Source organism: Phascolarctos cinereus, unplaced genomic scaffold (assembly GCF_003287225.1).
Source record: "Phascolarctos cinereus isolate Bilbo 61053 unplaced genomic scaffold, phaCin_HiC Scaffold_5;HRSCAF=322, whole genome shotgun sequence".
Classification (NCBI taxonomy): Eukaryota; Metazoa; Chordata; class Mammalia; order Diprotodontia; family Phascolarctidae; genus Phascolarctos; species Phascolarctos cinereus.
In genome coordinates, this window is record NW_027555958.1 from 21,343,174 (window position 1) to 21,360,152 (window position 16,979).

General features: G+C 52.6%; 1 protein-coding gene across 1 annotated transcript; it reads right to left on the bottom strand.

The window, feature by feature from the left end:
• Positions 1 to 1,977: 1,977 nt before the first annotated feature.
• RFC2 (replication factor C subunit 2) lies at positions 1,978 to 15,094 on the bottom strand. Its single transcript, XM_021005753.2, has 11 exons — positions 14,933 to 15,094; positions 13,757 to 13,826; positions 12,319 to 12,360; positions 11,608 to 11,714; positions 9,714 to 9,815; positions 8,576 to 8,676; positions 5,724 to 5,881; positions 5,481 to 5,546; positions 3,539 to 3,619; positions 3,107 to 3,220; positions 1,978 to 2,400 (listed from the first exon to the last, which is right to left on the bottom strand). Exons 1-11 carry the CDS (start codon positions 15,037 to 15,039, stop codon positions 2,290 to 2,292), a joined length of 1,059 nt encoding a protein of 352 aa, XP_020861412.1. The 5' UTR covers positions 15,040 to 15,094; the 3' UTR covers positions 1,978 to 2,289.
• Positions 15,095 to 16,979: the final 1,885 nt, after the last annotated feature.

Genomic DNA, 16,979 nt, shown 5'->3' on the forward strand with positions numbered 1-16,979 from the left:
GGGGGGGGATGGCTTAGTGGATAGGGCGTGGGGCCTGAAATCAGGAAGACCCGAGTTCAAATCCAGCCTGAGACACTTCCTGGCTGTATGACCTGGGTAAGTCACTTCACCGCTGCCTGCCTCGAGTTGACTCATCTGTAAAATGGGGATAATAATGGCACTTCCCTCCTGGGACTGTTGTGAGGAGCAAATGAAATGGTTGCAAACCACTTAGCATGGTGCCTGACACGTAGGAGGTGCTGTATGGATGCTAGCATCATCTTTTACAAATGTAATCACATCGGATTCTCCCAACAAGTGTGTGTGTGTGTGTGTGTGTGTGTGTCTGTACACACAGATGTAAATTTTTTAAAAAATCACACATCTATACGGTAGGCAATAGCAAAAATATCCCCATTTTACAGACGAGAAAAGTGAGGCTCAAAGATTAAATGACTCCTTAGGTCACAAAGATAACAAATTAAAAGTGGCCAACGCCCTTCGCCACCAGTGCCCGACACCAGGCCTGAAACACAAGGACCCCAGGCCCGGGGCCCCTTACCGGTCCCGGACAGAGAGAGCAGGACTGTTGTCTGGCCTGGCATTTTTAGTTCAGATCTCATTTCTCAGAACTTCCCCCAGGCAACCTCCACCTTCCTACCTGTCTGGTCAGAAAGTGGGCTAAGTGGCCTGCACTAATCACCCCAAAGCCACTGCTGAGGAAGCCCGGAGGGGATGCACCCATCAGGCAGGCTCCACCACGTGGGGATTAGAGGCTGACCACTTGTCCCCATGTCATGGTGAGGGCCCTGTTTGTGCAGGGGGGGACCACGCGCTCGACGGCCTGTCACTCTGGGAAGGGTAAGTAGAGGCGCTCAGTGGGCTTCTGTCCTGCCTTCTGGACGAGGCCCTGACCCTCTTGGGCTGCCCTAGAGCACCCACCCAGAGTTCGAAATAGCCACATGTCCTGATGGGGGACAAAATGTTGAGGGGGGGCATGGAAGAGAGGCTAAGAGGTGGCGAAGGGATGTCCCCAGCCCCTTCCCCCCAATTTCCAGCTGCACTTGTGGCCTGGGTGCACGCCTGTGGACGCGCCTCCAGCATCCTTCCTCTGGTAGCAAAGCTGAGGTCATCAGTCAGGCTTAACCTCGCACAGGGCAAGATGCACCTAAGTAGGTCAGAAAGAGCAGACGCTGATGAGCAATCTGACCTTTCTTCACACTGAACAAGGCGGAAGCTGAAGATTTTCTACACATTGCGTGATTACTTTTAGGTAACCGAAACCTCAGAAAACGTCAACAATGGAGGGGACCTTTGAGAACAGATCCAACCCTCCATTTTACGGGGAAGGGCAGGGACTGACCCAAGGTCACACAGCGGGGCAGGGAGGACTGGGACCCCAGGGGCTAACCCGTCCTGTCTTTGCTTCTCAACTCAATTCAACAAGAAATATTTTTTAAGCACCTACGAGGCATTAATGCTTGAACGCCTTATTCCCAGGAGAGTCTGGCATTTCCCCAGCGTGGGGAATGGGCTAGCAGTCTCTCTGCTGAAGGCTGGTACCTCTTCCTTACTGGGAAGGACAAACATTTTAGGCCACTGCCCTTCTGGAAGGGTCCAGCACTTAAAAAGGGGGATGCATTGGCATTCAGGCAGCTGAAAAAACAGCACATGAAAAGCAAATGTGTCCTGTGAAAGCAGAGATAAAGAAACTATTTTCAAGTCAGAAGACTTGGGTTGGGGTGATGCTCTGTCCCTAAGTGCTGTGTGGCCCTAGCCAGGTTCCTCAGCCTCTCTGAGGAGTTAGCCGGACGTTCTCTCTGGATCGTGGGGTCTGTTATGCTGGCCTGGTACCTTACACTCTGCACCGGCCCATCTGGGCTTTCTGAGGATAGAGAGGAGGAATACCACTGGTCAGGGCCCACAAAGTCTGTGGAAGCGGGTGAGGGTGTGCAGAAGGGAAGTCTCTATTTAAGAAAAGCATTTCTAACGACAAGATGCTCCAAATTCTGATATTTTATTTTCAACATTCCAACAGAAACGGGGGTGGGGGGGGAAGCCACGCTGCTGGTCATCATCAGGGCTGGTCAAGTTCAAGGTTAACATCCCTTTGGGGCAAACACTGCGTACTTGTCTCCCGAACTATGCGGCCAAAATTCTAACAGCAAGAGGAGGCCCAGATCCCGCCACGAAGTTAAAATCCTAAGCCAGTTTTTCCCGATGAGAGCCAGGGAGGACGCGGTCCCAGACCCATGGAGGCTGCCTAGGCCGAGGCAGTGCCCGCCACACGTGGGTTTCCAGACTCGCTCTCTAGCTGGCTGTGGGCAGCAGGGTCTTGTGGCAGAGCTTGGCGAGGAGGCCCGCCATCTGCAGCAGGGAGTTCACACCATCCGCTATTTTCATATGCGTGTATCCAATCTCCTGAAAGACCAAGCCCATTCCCGCCTTGTCAGCGGCCGCTCTCACCGCCCTCTTTGCCCTAAAAGCAGGTGCCTCTACTCACCCATCTCAGAGTGACAGGCGGTTAGACCCCCTGAGCATGGCAGGCTACGCTTTTTCAGAGCTCCACCTACCTCCTAACATGATCCCAGCAGGTCTACAAGAGCCCAGGCCATGTGTGGAGAGACCCCAACCAGAAAGGGGGTCCTACAAGAGGAAGGGAGCTTCCCTGCCCCATAACCTCGAGGAGCTCAGCACTCTAGTTTGAGCCCTGGGTCACACAGAATTGGGGGAAAGTATCAGAGGCCATGGCAGCCCAAACTATGAATCCCTTAGTGATGAGATGGGTCACAAACACAAAGGTCCTAAAAAGACTAAATCTATGTGGCTGTCTCTCATTTCTCCCCTCTGCCCTGCCCAAAGAACTGTCCCTCACAATAAAGAACCAAAAAGTGGGGAAAATTTCAGCAAAAATAACCAAGAAATTGCACAAGTTTTTCCAACTCCGGGCCCAACACCCATATCCCCTCCACTTCAGACTGATCCCCCCATGTGGGGGGAGGACAGAAGGAGGAAGAGCTGCTCTGCTGGCCCTGGAGGGTGGGGGTCCTGCTGATTCCCGTTCTCAGGCCCCTTTAACATCCCTACAATGAGATGGACACCCTGGCCCTTTTAGATTCCCACTGACCTTGATAAACTCCAGCTTCAGATACTCGGGCATCTGGAAGGTTTTACACACACGGAAAATGTTGCCGATGACGTCTTCTGGGGAGTAGCCGAGATGCCAAAGGTGGGCAAGGATCTGGGCACAGAAGAGACACGGGCCGCTGGGGGCTTCCGGGAGCGCCCGAGCCTCCCTGGACAGGAGGAGCCAAGCGTGGCACCCAAGTGCACCTTGCAGGCAGTGACACATGGCACATTTCCCCGGTACCTATTCCCATCCAGACAAGGAACACCATGCTTCCCCATCACCTTCCAGCCAAGGCCTGACGGGCTTTAATCAATCAGATTCCCGGCTGGCCCTCATCATCCTCAGCCACAAAGGGCCTTCCAGCCCCGGCCCGGCAATGTTTCTGGGGAAAGGGCACCCAAGGGGAAGGAGGGGGGGAGGGGGTCAAACCTTGTAGGCCTCATCGATGTCGGCACTCACGCAATGCTGCAGCATCTCTTTCACCAGGAGGGGGTGGGGCTCGTCACAAACCTGTGCCAGAGAGAAGCAGAGGGGCCCATAGCAGAGAGGAGGCTTCAGATACACTCTGGCCGGGCAGGGCCCCGGGGCAGCTCCCCGTGGGCCGCCAATGCACCCATCTCTACTTCCCTTTTCATCTAATCCCGAGGCAAATGCAGACGCAATCACCACCACCAAGCCTTAACAGGCATCACCGACAGAGGTGAGAAAGCTCGTTCAACATAATTGAGCATTTCTTGACCAGAAGGAAACCATAGGCTCATGGCTCACAGATCGAGGGCTGGAAGGACCCTCAAGGGTGGTCTAGAGTCATCCCCCCCATTTTACAGATGAGGAAACCGAGGCCTGGAGAGGCTAACAGACTTGCCCAGGCCACATAGCTATGACGCATGGGGGCGGGAGCTGTCCTATTGGGTCCTCACAGCCACCTTGTGAGGTGGGTGTCATCAACATCCCCATCCTGGAGCCTGGGAGCCCGAGGCCCACCGAGGGTGTCTGTGCTGCACAGGGTCACATGGGTGGTAAGCGTCGTCACAGGTAGGACTGAACAATAATAATCTCAGCGCTCAGGCAGCCTTCTACAGCCTGCACAGCGCTTTCAGTCTCTTTTCTCGTCTGATCCTCACGACAACCCTGGGACGTAGGGGCTGTTACCAATCCCATTTTACAGGTGAAGAAACGGAGGCAAACAGAGGTTAAGTGACTTGCCCAGGGTCTCAAAGTTAGTTATCTATGGCAAGATTTGAACCTAGGGCTTCTGCCTCCAGAGCAAGTAGTGTGCTTCCTGCTGGGCCACACCCCTGCTGAATCCTAAGCACGGGAACCCCTGAATTAAGACAAACATGCCAAGAGAGATGCCAAGGGAGACCGCGGGCCCTGCAGCGCTAACCAGACAGCCCCGGCCTGGCTCAGGACAGAATGCTAAGGGCAGCTGGGGGAGATGATGGCTGGGAAGGGGCAGAGCGTGACCCAGGGCTTGGGAAGGCGAGCAGCCAGTGAGCGGAGCTGACCCCCAGGAAAGCACATGAGGTGAGTAGCCCCTGAACAAGGGAGGCCCAGCCCAGTTGAACCGAGTTGGCCACAGGCCAGAAAACTGGGCCTCTTACTGCCCGTATGGCCTCTGAACAACTGGTCCACCTTCCTGGGCCTCAGTTTCCTCACCTGTCAAATGAAGGGGTCAGACTCGACAGGGCCTCAGCTCCCTCCAGTCTCTGCCCTAGAAGCCCGAGGCCAATGCTGACCCCACTTCCTCGCCTCTGCCCTCTGAGAATAGCCGACCCTCGGGTCTAATGAGAAGCAGCCCCTACCCCAGGAAACTGTCAGGACGACATAATTAACTTGGTGAGAATCTCTGCCCCCTCCAAACTCCTCAGAGGATGCTCATGTGGGGCTCCACAACCTGAGCAGGGGCAGCTGTCTGTCTGTCCCTCAGGCCCCCTGATGGACAGGGGATCTATTCCCGTCCCCACAAGAGGGCTGGCAGGATTCAGATCAGGGCCCAGATGCAGCCCACGAGCTACGAATGGCTTTTTTAAGATTCACTTGGAAATACAATACAACTCAATCAAAATGTAAAACTCATTCTTGGCTGGGGCCAGCCTGGCCCCTGGTTGGTGGCAGCGTCCTCATTTCCCATGGGGAAGCTGATCTCCCTGAGCGATAGCTTTCTCAGTTCCCCAAGTCTGCGACAGCCAAAGGTAGGGAGAAGAAGAGAGTGAGCAGAGATAGGGCAAATTCTCTGCACTTTCATCACTGCGGAAGGGAAACGCGAGTGTGCCATTGGGAGCTCCCACAGGATGTTTCTGTGAAGGGCCCCTAGAAAGGCGAGCCGAGGGGAGGGAGCAACAGCTCCCCCCAGACAAGGCCATCTTACCTTGAATACGTTCTCACTGTTAATGAAGCCAAACCCAGAATAGGTGGATTGTAAGTTGTTCAGAGCCTGTGGGGGAAGGGAGGGGACCCTGCTGAGAAGGTCATCTGAGATCAGTGCTCTCCCCGAGGACCCTTCTCAAATTCCGGGCTGAATGTGCTTCCCTCTGGGCCCACCACCAAACCCAGCTCCGGTCCTCCTCCCCCGCCCGGCGGCAGGCGGCCAGGGAAGTGCCCTCTCTCGCACCTGCCGCATGTCTCCCTGGGCTGTGAAGATGATGGCCTCCAGCCCGTCATCGGTGTACTCCACTTTCTCCTTCTCAATGATGGTCATCAACCTCGCCAGCACCTGGGCATCGGTCAGCTTCGTGTACCGAAGGACGGCGCATCGGGACTGAATCGGCTCTGAGAGTGACAGGAGGGGACGGGGCGTTACTGGGGGGCTGCGGCTCTGCCCCTTCCTCCTGGGGCCCCAGCACGGCAGCCCCGCTCATCAGCCCTTAGGTAATGTCTGGGGAATGAACAAATGAATGAATGAATGAGCCCAGGGGGCATTTCACAAGCACTGACCAATAAGCCACATGAAAGGCTGACCCCAGGACAAGGTTGGATTACATTGGGAAAGGGAGAGAGAATGTTCTGGTCAAACTCAAACGTCTAAAAATGACGAGCCCTTAGTTGACTTGGCCGGACCCGCCCGCGACCTCACCCTGGATTCCCATCAGACTCTCAGCCATCCCTTCCCTGCCCCCAAATCCACCCTGCACATCAGGGGGCCCTCCCAAACACCCTGCCTTGCAGGGCGGTGACTCTACTGTTGGAGGCCTCGCCCTGAGCTCCCTCCCAGCCCAGAGCTCCACCGTGGGGTCTCCCCCTACTCGGCAGCCCCGCCTCTGCCTGCTCCCTGCTCACGGCAGGACAGGGCCTGGAAGGAGCCTCTCAGCGGACCCTGGACAACAGTAATGACAGCCCAGAGTCACATAGCCAGTGAGTGTCAGAGGTGGGATGTGAACCCGGGCTTTCCTGGCACCAGCTTGGTGCTTTTTATGTCCTTCCCTTCTGCCGTCTCTGCCCACCCAAAACCTGCCTCGCTTGAATCCTCTGAAGTGTCTGCTCAGGGCAGCGTGTAGCACACACCCTGGCACCCCTCTACAGCCTCCTCAATCCACCACCTGCAGATCCTCGCCCATGCTCTCCCACCTCACCTCCACGGCTAACAGTCCGGCTTCCTCCGGGACAGTCCAAAAGGCGCCCGCTATCGAAGGCCTTTCCCAGGGCTCTAGCTCCGAGCGCCTTCCCCTCTGAGCTAGCCAGCTCCACGTGTGTACTTTAGATTACATTTTATTTTTTTCAATGAAAATCTACCTTCCCTCTCTCCCTCCCATCCATTAAGCTGGAAAAACAAACCCTGCTACAAGCAGTTATAGTTAAACGAAATTAATTCCTGCATTGTCCACACCCAAAATGGAGGTTGGGAAGGGGAGGGGTAAAAAAGGAAGAGAAAAAGTCACCACTACAGGCCAGGCACTGTGCCGAGCACTTTCTAAGCATTATTTCATTTGAGCCTCACAACAACCCTGGGAAGTAGTTGCCGTTATTATCCCTATTTTACAGATGAGGAAACGGAGGAAAATAGGGTAAAGTAACTTGCTCAGGGCCACACAGCTGGTGAGTGTCCAGCTGGACTTCAACTCAGGTCTTTCCGACTCCAGGCCAGGGCTCTGTGCACTCTGGCGCCACCTAGCGGCCGTCTCTGAGTCCATCATCTCTGTCAGGAGGTGGGCAGCGCGGCTGCTCACTGCCTTGACAAATCCCAAGTCTTCCAAAGTTGTTGTATTTATAATACTGCTGTTGTTATTATCTAAACTATTCTCCTGGCTCTGCTCCCTTCACTTCACATCAGACCATGTAAGACTTCCCAGGTTTTTCTGAAGTCTACCTGCTCATCATTTCTTATAGCACAACAGTATTCCATCACATTCATATACAACTTGCTCGGCCATTCCCCAGCTGATGGGCATCCTCTCAACTTCCAATTCTCTGCCACCACAAAAAGAGCTGCTATGAATATTTTTAGGTCCTTTCCCCATTTTTATGATCTTTTTGGAGTTCTGACCTAACAGTGGTATCGCTAAGTCAAAGGGTATACCCAGTTTTATAACTCTTTGGGCATAGTTCCAAATTGCTCTCCAGAATGGTTGGACCAGCTCACAACTCCACCAACATCCTCCAAATTTGTCATATCAGCCCATCTCATGGGTAGGAGGGGGTACCTCAGTTGTTTAATATGCATTTTTCTAATTAGGGATTCAGAGCATTTTTTCATTTGGCTAGGAACAGCTTGGAATTCTTCCTCTGAAAAATGTTCATATCTTTGACTCTTTATCAATTGGGAAATGGATTTTTTCTTGTAAATCTAAATCAATTCCCTATATATCTCAGAAATGGGACCTTATCAGAGAAACTCACTGGAAAGATTTTTTTTCCCCTCAATTACCTGATTCTCTTCTCATTTTAGCTGAACCGGTTTTATTTGTACAAAAACTTCTTTAAAATTTTATATATACAATTTTAATTTTATATTTACTTTTACATATATAAATCCTATGCATAGAAAATTATCCATTTTACCTCCTGCGAACCTGTCTCCTGTCTGGTCATGAACTCTTCCCCTATCTCTAGGTCTGACGGGTCATTTATTCCACGATCTTCTAGTCTGTTTATGACGTCGTGCTAAACGTCTAAATCTCGTACCCATTTAGAGCTTCTCGCGGTGTGCAGGGAAAGACATCGCTCTCGTCTCCCTCAGTCTGGCCCTTTCTAGTTTCCCCAGGGTTCTGGTGACCAGTGAGCTCTCCAACAGATGAGAGCTTTGGGTTTATCAAACAGTAGGCTACTGTGCTTGCTTTTGTACACTGTAAACCTAATCTGCTTCCCTGATCAGCTGCAGACACGTACTATCCACGTGACCCTGGGCAAGTCCCTTCATTCCTCTGGGCCTCAGTTTCCTTATGTGTTAGTGGCAGGAGGGGTGGGGGGTCTCGGGACCAGTCAGCTCCTTCCACTTCTCCATCTGTGGCCAGAGGTGCCCATCCTTACCTATGATTTTGTCTGAGGCGTTACACGCGAGGGCAAAGCGGGTCGTCTTGGAATAGATCTCCATCGTCCTCCTTAGGGCTTGCTGGGCTCCATCGGTCATGCTAGGAAGGAGAAAACACTCAGTGTGTCATCTGGCACCCGGAACAAAGGGGATGGGGCTGCTCCTCCTTCCCAGAGGCCACGTGACCTCAACTTGGGAACAGAGGAGCCGAGGGCCGAGCCTCCTCCGGGATCCTGGGCAAATGCAAAATTAGCCACAGGAGCCAAGTAAGGCCTTCACCGCCTCCTGCCCCAGGCCTCAGTTTCCTCATCTGTACAGTGCAGGGGCTGGACGAGATGCCTCCCTGTAGCTCTGGATCTCCAGATGGTCTGAGGGCCTGGACGGTGAGTCAGAGGAGTGAGCTCACCTCCCCAGACACTGAAACGATGTTAAGTGGAAGGAGAACGGGGATGCCTAAGGCTGGGCTTCTTAACCAGTCTGGTGAAGCCCCTGGCCCCCTTCTCAGAAGGACATCTGCTGCCTCCATCAGTAAACAAAAGAGAAATGCTAAATTTCCATTAGAGGCTAATGAAAATAAAGACACCACTTTCTGCCCCATCAGAGTTCCAGGACCCCCATCCCCAGACCCCAGCTCAGCAGCCCTGGCCTAAAGCTTTCTCGAAGGACCCCATGAGGAGCAATCCCACCCGGCCAACTGTGTCCAGTGCCATTCACATTCACGGCCACTCCTCGGTCCTTCCTCCCGCTCCTCCAAGAGATACAACCCCGGAGGCTGTCTACTGGTGGCCCAGCCGCGCAATGGGGGGCTGCCCACCCATGAAAACTGGGGGCCAGCCGGCGGGTGGCCAGCCGCGCTCACTCACGAGCCGGCACGTGAAGCCTCTTTTAGACTTCATCAGGCCGAGGCGGCTGGCACACTCACGCACAAACCCACAAAAATATTCATGAGTCATCTAACAAACGACGGCGCCATCAACCAAAATAAGGGTTAAGGCCCAGGCTCTGCTAAACAGATTTCCAAAGATGTGGGATGCAGATCCCCCAAGAGGGCAGAGGCTGGCTTCCCGTCCCCACCCCCCAAAAAGACGCGGTGACCGAGGTCAGATGCCATCCCGCGCACAGCTCCCGTCATCCCACCTGTCCGCCTCGTCAAGGACGATGATCTTGTGCCGGCCTTTGGGGAGGGTGACCTTCTGCTGGGCAAACAGCTTGATCCTATTCCTCACAACGTCAATGCCCCTGGAAAGACAAAGCCAAGTCGTTCGGCCTTCCAGAGGCGAGTCCCGAGCCCCTCAGGAGCAGCCATGACCGACTCGCCAGGAGGACACCACACAAAGCGCCTCCTCCACTGACCCTCCCGAGATCACTCTGGTCCCCACACTCAGGCTGAGGAAACTGAGGCTGGCCAGCAACAAGGCCGGCACGCTTGACCGGAGGCCTCCGGATCCCAGGTTGTCGCCACAACAGCCCCGCCCTCAGCTTCCCGAACCCAGTGAAGGAGCTCCAAGCAAAGGACTTCATGGGGGCACTTCCTACAAAGGGCCGTTTTCATCTGTGACACAAAAGCGTCCAGATCCAGAAGGATGAAGGCAGGAGCTCTTTCCAGTTAGTGACCAAGAGGCCTTCTCTCTCCAGGCCTTAGTTTCCTCATCAGTAAAAGAAAGGGGCAGGGGTTGGATACACTGGGGGTTCTTAACGTGGGCTCCATGAACTTGTTTTTAAAACTATTTTGACCACTGTTATTTCAATATAGTTGGTCTCCTTTGTAATCCCATGGATTTGACGCATTTAAAAACTTGACTGGGAAGGGGTCCACAGGCTTTACCAGATACTGCCAAAGGGGTCCAGCACACAACCAGGGTGAAGACCCCCTGTCCTGGGGGACCTCTGGGGTCCTGCTAGCTCCAAATGCCATGACTACCCACGAAGGAAATTAGGAAACACGTGTACCGTGTGGAGTGTGTATGCTGATGGTTCTCATGAAATAAAGGCCCTTTGTGCAGGAGGATGGGGGAGAAGATACGGTAACAAGGATACGGTAAAAAGAGAGGCTGAGAAAGAAAACAGTGAGTAAAAACGAGACGGGAGGGAAAGTCACAAATAGTAATGATAACTCTGAATGTGAATGGGACGTTTACAGCAGCTCTCTGTGGTGGCAGAGAACTGGAAACTGCAGGGATCCCATCAACTGGGGAACAGCCGGACAAGCTGTGGCGTGTGATTATGATGGAATCCCACCGCTCAGTAAGAAGTGATGAGGTCAACCATCTTCGAAAAACATGGAAAGGCTTGCACGAAATGAAGAGCAAAGTGAGCAGAACCAAGAAAACACTGCATACACGGGAACGCCAACTTTGGGCGGTGAAGCCATTAAAAATAAAGGGCAGAGGAAAGAGACGCAGTCTGCATCCAGAGAACGAACGGAGGAACAGAAGAGTGCACAGAGGGGTTTCACGTACATGTGCCTGCTTGTGTCTAATGGGAGCTGTCTCTGGGGCGGGGCGAGGAGAAGGAGAAGAAAAGGAAAAAAAAAAGAAATCTGCACGATAACTTTGCTGTGTATTTAGAGGGAACAGCAAGGCGTACATGGCAGATTTGCAGTTTCATGTGCAATCATCTTTTTTATGGTAGTGTTAAGGAAATGCTTATTTTGTTCTATGAATTGAAAATAAAGTAAATTTGCAATACCAAAAAAGGACAGTCTGGGTTCCACAGGCCCACATTTTACAATCCTTTACTTTTATTAATTCCTATAAAGTAACTAGGAGGCAAACACAAAAGGGGGGGGCAAATAAGCGAAGTGTAAGTCTAAAGAGTAAAGCTACGGGGCAGCTAGGTGGCGCAGTGGATACAGCACTGGCCCCGGAGTCAGGAGGACCTGAGTTCACATCTGGCCTCAGACACATAACACTTACTAGCTGTGTGACCCTGGGCAAGTCGCTTAACCCCATTGCACAGCCAAAAAAAAAAATTATAAAGCCACACGTGCCAGGGTGCCGACCCTTGGCACTGCCCAGGGGCCGGGACCTACCTGTCGTTGGAGGCATTCAGCTCCAGAATGGCATCCTTCAGAGAGGGGCCCAGCAAAGCCCTCGCCAAGCACAGAATGCTGGTCGTTTTGCCAGTTCCTGGTGGACCCTAGAAACAGACTCCCGTGAGCACTTCAGGCATGAGAAGGACCCCACCCCTTCCCTTTGTCCTTCCTGAGGGCCACTCCAAGGTTGCTTACGTGCCCACTGGACGTTCCAGGTCACAACCCAGTGCAGGGCCTCACAGGTGACCCAGGGCAGGAAGTACTGCAGGGTACTCCCCCACTTTCCAGATGAGGAAACTGAGGTCCAGGGCAATGACTTGCCTCACTGCCTCTTGCCCCTCTCCCTGAGTGGTTGGGTCAGAATGAGAACCCCGGGGCTCTTCCCACACTCCTAGAACACTCTCCCTTCTGGCCTCCTCCTAGCTCAGCTCCAATCCCACTTTCTGCCAGAATCTCCGAGCACCCCCCCACCCAGTTGCCAGAGTTCCCCTCGGGGGATCACACCCTCTCTTCAGTTACCCCCATGCTGTCTCACCCACCAGAACCTAGGTTCCCTAAACACAGCCCTCAGCTTTGCCTGTCATTGAATGCCCGGGGCTTAGCCAGCACACAGCAAGTGCTCAATAAATGCCCACGGACTCCTATGGGGCTTTCTCGGCTTCATTTAACGGAAAATGAGACTGAAGAGGCCCAGAAGTATGTACTTACAGAAATGATAATATTGGGCACATTCCCTTCCCTTGCAAAGACCTATGGGGAAAAAACAGAATTAAGCCAGTTAGGGTACAGATTCCCAAGAGTCAGGGGCTGAGCCCATCCTCCCGACCCCATCCACCCCAGGACCTCCTCGGCACCAAGTCAGCATTCCCGAGTGAACGAGGGCACACAGTAGGCGGCTTAATAAATGCTTGGGGTTGGGGGCAGATGCATTTCCAACCAAACAGGGGTAGAGGCAGCCACAGACCATAAGAGAGATCTGATTACATGAGACTGAAAAGCTTCTGCACAGACAACATCAATGCACCTAAGATAAGAAGGGAAGCAGGTGAATGGGGAAAAAATCTTACAGAAGATAAATCAGCAATGGTTTATGTATATATATGTAAAAAAAAAGTCATTCACAAAAACCCATTAGTGCAAATAAACGGTTGTTGACATGACCTGACCTCGTCTTCGGATCCCCAGCACCTAAGTACAGCACTTGGCACTTAAAAATGCTCGTGGCAAAGAACTGGGAATTGAGGGGATGCCCATCGACTGGGGAACAGCTGAACAAGCTTGTGTACGTGCTTGTGATGGAATACAGCTGGGCCACAAGAAACACGAGCAGGCGGATTTCTAGTAAACCTGGAGAGACTTACAGGAACCAATGAAAGGTGAAGGGAACAGAACCAGGGGCACACTGCACACAGCGACAGCAACACTGTGCCATGATCAGCTGTGAGCGACGTGGCTCTTCTCAGCAATTCGACGACCCAAGACAAATCTGAATGCCGAACAACGCTGTCCCCCTCCAGAGAGAGCACTGATGGAGTGCTTTCTGTCACTTTCTTTTTTTTTGTCTGTGTTTTCTTTCACAAAATGACTAACGTGGAATGTTTCATGGGACTGCACACATATAGCCTATATCAAATTGCTTTCCTTCTCAATGAGGAGCAGAGGGGAAGGAGGGAGGTGGAGAATTTGGAACTTAAAAATTTTTTAAAATAAATGTTACAAATTGTTTGTACATGTAATTGAGGAAAAAATAAAATAGTAAATAGAAAAATGCTCCTCGACTGGCTGATTGACGATGGCAATGGCGTCTTTAAAGAGAATCTTAAGAGTTCAAAGGCACCCCAGAGCTTATCTTGTTCCATCTCTCAAACAGGAATCTCCCCCCAAGAAGCCACGTGGGTCTGAATGCTCAGCTGTGAGGGGAGCCCCCAGACACCCTGAGGCCAGAGGGCTGAGTTCTTCCTTAGACATCCAGCTCGAGGCTGTGGCTTCGTGACTCCCACCCAGGGTCCTGGTGAACCCTCTGGAAGAGCACACTCTTGTAACCAGAAGGGAGGACGCCTTCATCCAACTGCCCCCTCCCCCACCGCCTGGCCCCTTCCAGTGGGTCAAGGTCTGCAGCCTCGAGGCCCTCCCTCGTGTGCCTCACCTCCAGGCGGCTCACGGTGTCTTCATTCCCCACAATTTCATGCAGTTTCATGGGCCTGTATTTTTCCACCCTGCCCAGAAATACAAGAAAAATTATCACACGCTCTCACGTTCCCACTCACAGCCAGAAGGAAAGCACCTCATCTGTCCAATCCCCCTATTTTACAGATGAGGAAACCGAGGTCCAAGAGGTTCTCTGACTAGCCCAAGGTCGCACAAAGGCACTTGAAGCCAGGTCTTCTGACTTCTCAGCCCGCCCTTACAAAGCAAGGAGCTGGCTGGAAGCGGGTTTTAAGTCTGACACGTTCATCTGTAAGACGGGGATAAGAACGGCACCTCAAACACTAGCTGGGGACCCCGGGCAAGTCACTTCACCTCCGTCTGCCTCATCGGTAGGATGGGAATGATGGCAGCGTCCACGTCCCGCTCTCATCCCAAAGCCCGACTGAGAGATCCCTGCGAAGTGCTCGGCACGGCCCCTGGCACACGGTAGGTGGTCACTGGTAATGAACGTTCATCCGACACCTACTGTGTGCCAGGGGCCGTACCGAGCTCTGGGGATACGAACACAGGCAGAAGACTGTCCCTGCCCTCCGGGAGCTTACACTCGGACCGGAAACGCACGCAGACCAGTATGTGCAAAGGTGCCAGAAATGACGTTTTCAGGGGCAAACACCCCCACCCCCACTAGCTGGAGGGCCTTGCCAGTCTCCTCCCTCTCGGCCTCAGTTTCCTCATCTGTCAAATGGGCTAGATGGGCTCTGAAGTCCCTCCCAGCTCCAGAGCTAGGGTGTTCCGGCCCCCCCTGGGCTCTGAGGGCTCTCCCTCCCCACACCCCGCCTCGATCCGCCGTGGCCCTCCTTGCAGAGCGGCAGCCATCTCCAAGCCTTGGCCCCCTGCCTGGAATGCCGTCCTCCCCACACCACCCCGTAAAATCCCCGCGGTCCTCCAGGGCAGCCCCCTACAAGAAGCCTTTCCTGACTGCCCCTCCCTCCCATTTTTCTTGCATGATTGAGCATTCCGCACAAGGGCGTGGAGTTCAGAGTTAAGTCCCCAGGGCCCCGCCCACAGCTGTGCATAGGAAGGGCGCCTAATCAATGCGTGTTTGCTGATTGACTGGTGGATGCTCGCTCCCTCTTCCCGAGGGCCCCCACCCCCCGGCCCGGCCTTCGCTCACCAGGGCAGCTCGTAGTGAGTTCCGGGGGCCTTGCCCGGAGCCGAGCCCGTGGCTGAGGCCGAGCCCGTGGCCGAGGCCGGGGCAGCTCCGTTCGCCTCCACCTCCATTACCACTCAGGCCCCTTCCCGCCACCGGCCTGTGCCGGCGTGGTGATGTCACCCGACGTGCCCCGCCCCCTCCCGGACGACAGAGCGTGCGCGCCCAAGGCGCAGGCCCCTCCTCCTTGTGCACATGCGCAGTGGAGAACAGAGGAGCCGGGACCAGGAAGAGAAAGGAAACAGAAGGGAGGGAGGAGGGAGAGCAGGGAGGGGAAATTAGGCTCTGTGTGTGTGTGTGTGTGTGTAAAAGGTAAACGAGGCCACGTGTTGCTACGGGTATGGATCACTTCATTGTTGGTGCAGTCTGCTAAACTGCTTTTTAATCTCTTTTTAAAAATTCTTTGTTATAAGGGATGGTTCTCTGGGACTGCAGGGACATGGATGTATATGGAGAGAAATTAAGGTGAAATAAAAACAAAAAAATTTGATTTAGTTTTGAAAAAAAATTCCCCTTGTTTCTATTTATTTTTAGATAACACACACACACACACACACACGCACACACACACACACACACACACACACACACACACGCACACACACACAGCCTACCCTGCAGCCTATCTGCCGTCCTGTGTCCATCAGATTCTTTTCTGTCTGTCTGCTGCCCTTCTGTCATCAACAAGCATCATTATTATTATTGTTATTATTCTTTTGATGCTTACTGTATGCCTGGTACACCTGCTAAGTGCTGGGGGTACGAAGAAAATAAAAAAACAAACAAAATGATCCCTGCCCTGGGGGTTCACAGTCTAAAGGGGCAGACAAGGCACAGAAATAGGCTGCAGGCCCCTCTGCTTTCCTCTCTTCCTGCCTGCCTGTCCGCCTCTGGGAGTGGGCAGCCCAGAGAGTCCTGAAGCAGGCCTGCGGCACTGCAAAGACCTTTGCAGGGAGAGAGCCTGACCCGGGTCATCCTCCTCTGGGAGAGCAGGAAGTCAAGAAGGAATCACAGTCCCAGCATTCTTTGACACGGGCCAGTATGTCCCCAAATGCATAAAACACCGTCAGTTGGAAAGAACCTTAAAAAACATTTACTCCAGCCTATGCATTTTACAGATGAGGAAACGGAGGTCCAAAGAGGGGAGCTGACCTTTCTAAAGTCACACCAGTCATAACTAGCAAATTCAAGATTCAAACCCAGGTCCTTTGACTGAATCTGGTTGGACAAAGCACTAGAAGGTGGTCAAACCCTGAGCTCTCTGGCTCTGGCTTTAACCCCTCTATGATGTTACAAATTGAGTTTTCTATATTCAGAGGCTTCCCAAGTGTTCTTAGAAATACTCTTGGGAATCCTAGCTTCCTTCAGGGCTCCACACAGTTGCTTACAGGAAACCTTAGCTGATCCCCTTGATTGTTGGGACTATTTCTCTTCTCAAGTATCTTTTATTTATTATTGAGAGGGAGTGTTATAGTGGAGAGAGGGCTGGACCTGGAATCAGAAAGACTTAGGCTCATGTCTCACTTCCCACAGCTGATGACTTTGTGACTGCTGGCAAGTCATCTAACTTATCAGAACCTCAGGCAACTCTACATCCGTCCTTCCACCCATTCATTCAACTAGTTCTATTTTTTTCCTCCCTCATGCTACTGCAATTCATCACCTAGCTGGGATGCAGAATATAAATATTCTTCCTCAGCTCTGAGAAGTTATATCAAATGATATATAATTCTCTTTATCTTAGCTATAAGCCCCCAGTCAGAGAAAGAGTTCTGGCAATAGCATTTCAGCGTTAGATCTCGTCTGTCTTTCTCTTGTTCTCTGCCTGTTTTGTCTCTCCGCCTGGGAGAGATCTCTGCTAGATCTCTCTCTCCCTCAATCGCTTCTTCCCTATCACATTTCACTGGTCCTCTTTGAAAATTAGGGACGAACAACAATCGTATTTCTAGTAAGTATATCCAGACTAGTAAAGGCTTGCGGTGAGTATTTTATTTATAAAGATAAATTCTCG